We start from the raw sequence: 1,498 nt of genomic DNA, 5'->3' as shown, positions 1-1,498 counted from the left end.
GCGTTGCCGCAGCGCGGGGCCAGCAGTGGCCGTGGGGGACTCACTCCGGGGGGGCTCCCTCGGCACCCAGGCACAGCTGATTTCATCGGGGGCTCCCAAAATCGGGACCCTTTTGTGCCTATCCAAGCCACCAGCGTTCCCTGGCCAGCCCGCACCCTCCCGAACACTGTGCCCTGAGCCCCGCGGCCCCGGCGCCTTCCAGGAACTCTGCACCCCGCTCCTGCCAAACCTGCCCCGGAGCCGCCGCAGGCAGGCGGGACCCCCCAGCCCCCAGCTGCACCGCAGAGCCCGTGCAGGATCAAGGCCAGCGTCTCCGAGGGGAAAACAATGTGCCGCTGTGTGCGCTCCGCCAACAAGGTCATGTTTTGTCTCTGTCCTCCCTCCCCCCCGGCACACATCATCTCACCCCCGTTAGAGCGAAATTTCTCTGTTAATTAAAACAGGCGGCATCTTCCTTATTGACTTTTGGTTGCCAGTTGATAAAGCCTTTGAATGGCTGCCGGGCTGCGGCTGGTCGGTCCGCCGGCGCCTTCGGCAAGATCGAGAGTTGCCCGAGCAGCCGTCAGGGCTGCAAAGGAGCCGTGGAGGATGTACCCCGTTTAAAAGCACGCGGTTTTCAGAGCGTAGCGAGGCTGTTTGCTTTGGGAAGACAAACGGTTCAAGCAAGTGTATTGAATTAGTCGGTAAACACACCCTGTCTTCCGCCACTTGTTCCCGAGTGTGAGCTCCAGGCCAGTGTCCCCAACCATTACCTGCTGGGGAGCAAAACCCGGCAGAGCCACGGCTGGCGAGCCCTTCCCTCTGCCCCAGCAGCCGTCCGGCGTCGGGCAGCATCTGTGCCAACCCCACACTTTTCTTCCCACCTTCTGGGAGTGACTTTCTGTCTTTCTGCTGAGGTTCATTTTGTCCTGGCTCTTCTCTGCAGGGATGCGCAGAGTCCTCATGCTGCTGTCCCGTCCCGTCCCGTCCTGTCCCGTCCCGTCCCATCCCATCCCATCCCATCCCATCCCATCCCATCCCTCCATGCTGCCCCACCGCTGCAGCAAGAGCACATTTCGGCCGTGCTGAGCAAACTCGAGCGAGCACCGGCTTTCGCAGCGCCCATCTGAGACCATCCATCCATGCAAGAGCCCCGAGACGCTCCCGTCCTCCTGTACCAGAGCCACGGGGGGAGCTGCTATGGTGAGCAGCACCGGCGACCCACCACCCATCTGCACCCTCCCCGCTGAGGGTGCCGTGAGCTGGGATGGGGCTCTGGGGGCTCTGGGGGTGCAGCCTTTAGGGTGATGGTGGCAGTCTGTTTGGTTGGGAGTGCGAACATGTACCCCATGCTGTGAAACAGGCTGCTTGCTGGAAAGATGTTTTCTGCAACGGTGGGCTGGCTGAGTGGCCGGGCTGGCTTATTCGAGAGGGGATTTATCAGGCTGGGGCTGGGGCTGGGGCTGGGGCAGGCAGGGTGGCTGCGGTGCTGCCACCATGCTCTGTGCCGCTGGCTTAG

At 62.6% G+C, this 1,498-nt stretch overlaps 1 protein-coding gene across 1 annotated transcript in view; it reads right to left on the bottom strand.

Annotated features, from left to right (window-relative positions):
* MARCKSL1 (MARCKS like 1) overlaps positions 1–944 on the bottom strand; it is a 3,541-nt gene extending 2,597 nt beyond the window's left edge. Inside the window, exon 1 of the mRNA XM_009284836.2 lies at positions 864–944. Coding sequence (XP_009283111.1) covers positions 864–944 — 81 coding nt within the window. The remainder of the gene's footprint in view (positions 1–863) is intronic.
* Positions 945–1,498: the final 554 nt, after the last annotated feature.

This window comes from Aptenodytes forsteri, unplaced genomic scaffold (assembly GCF_000699145.1).
Source record: "Aptenodytes forsteri isolate BGI_AS27 unplaced genomic scaffold, ASM69914v1 Scaffold7, whole genome shotgun sequence".
In the NCBI taxonomy this organism is placed as follows: domain Eukaryota; kingdom Metazoa; phylum Chordata; class Aves; order Sphenisciformes; family Spheniscidae; genus Aptenodytes; species Aptenodytes forsteri.
Note: the sequence above shows the minus strand (reverse complement) of the source record. Positions and strands in the feature narration are given on the sequence as shown.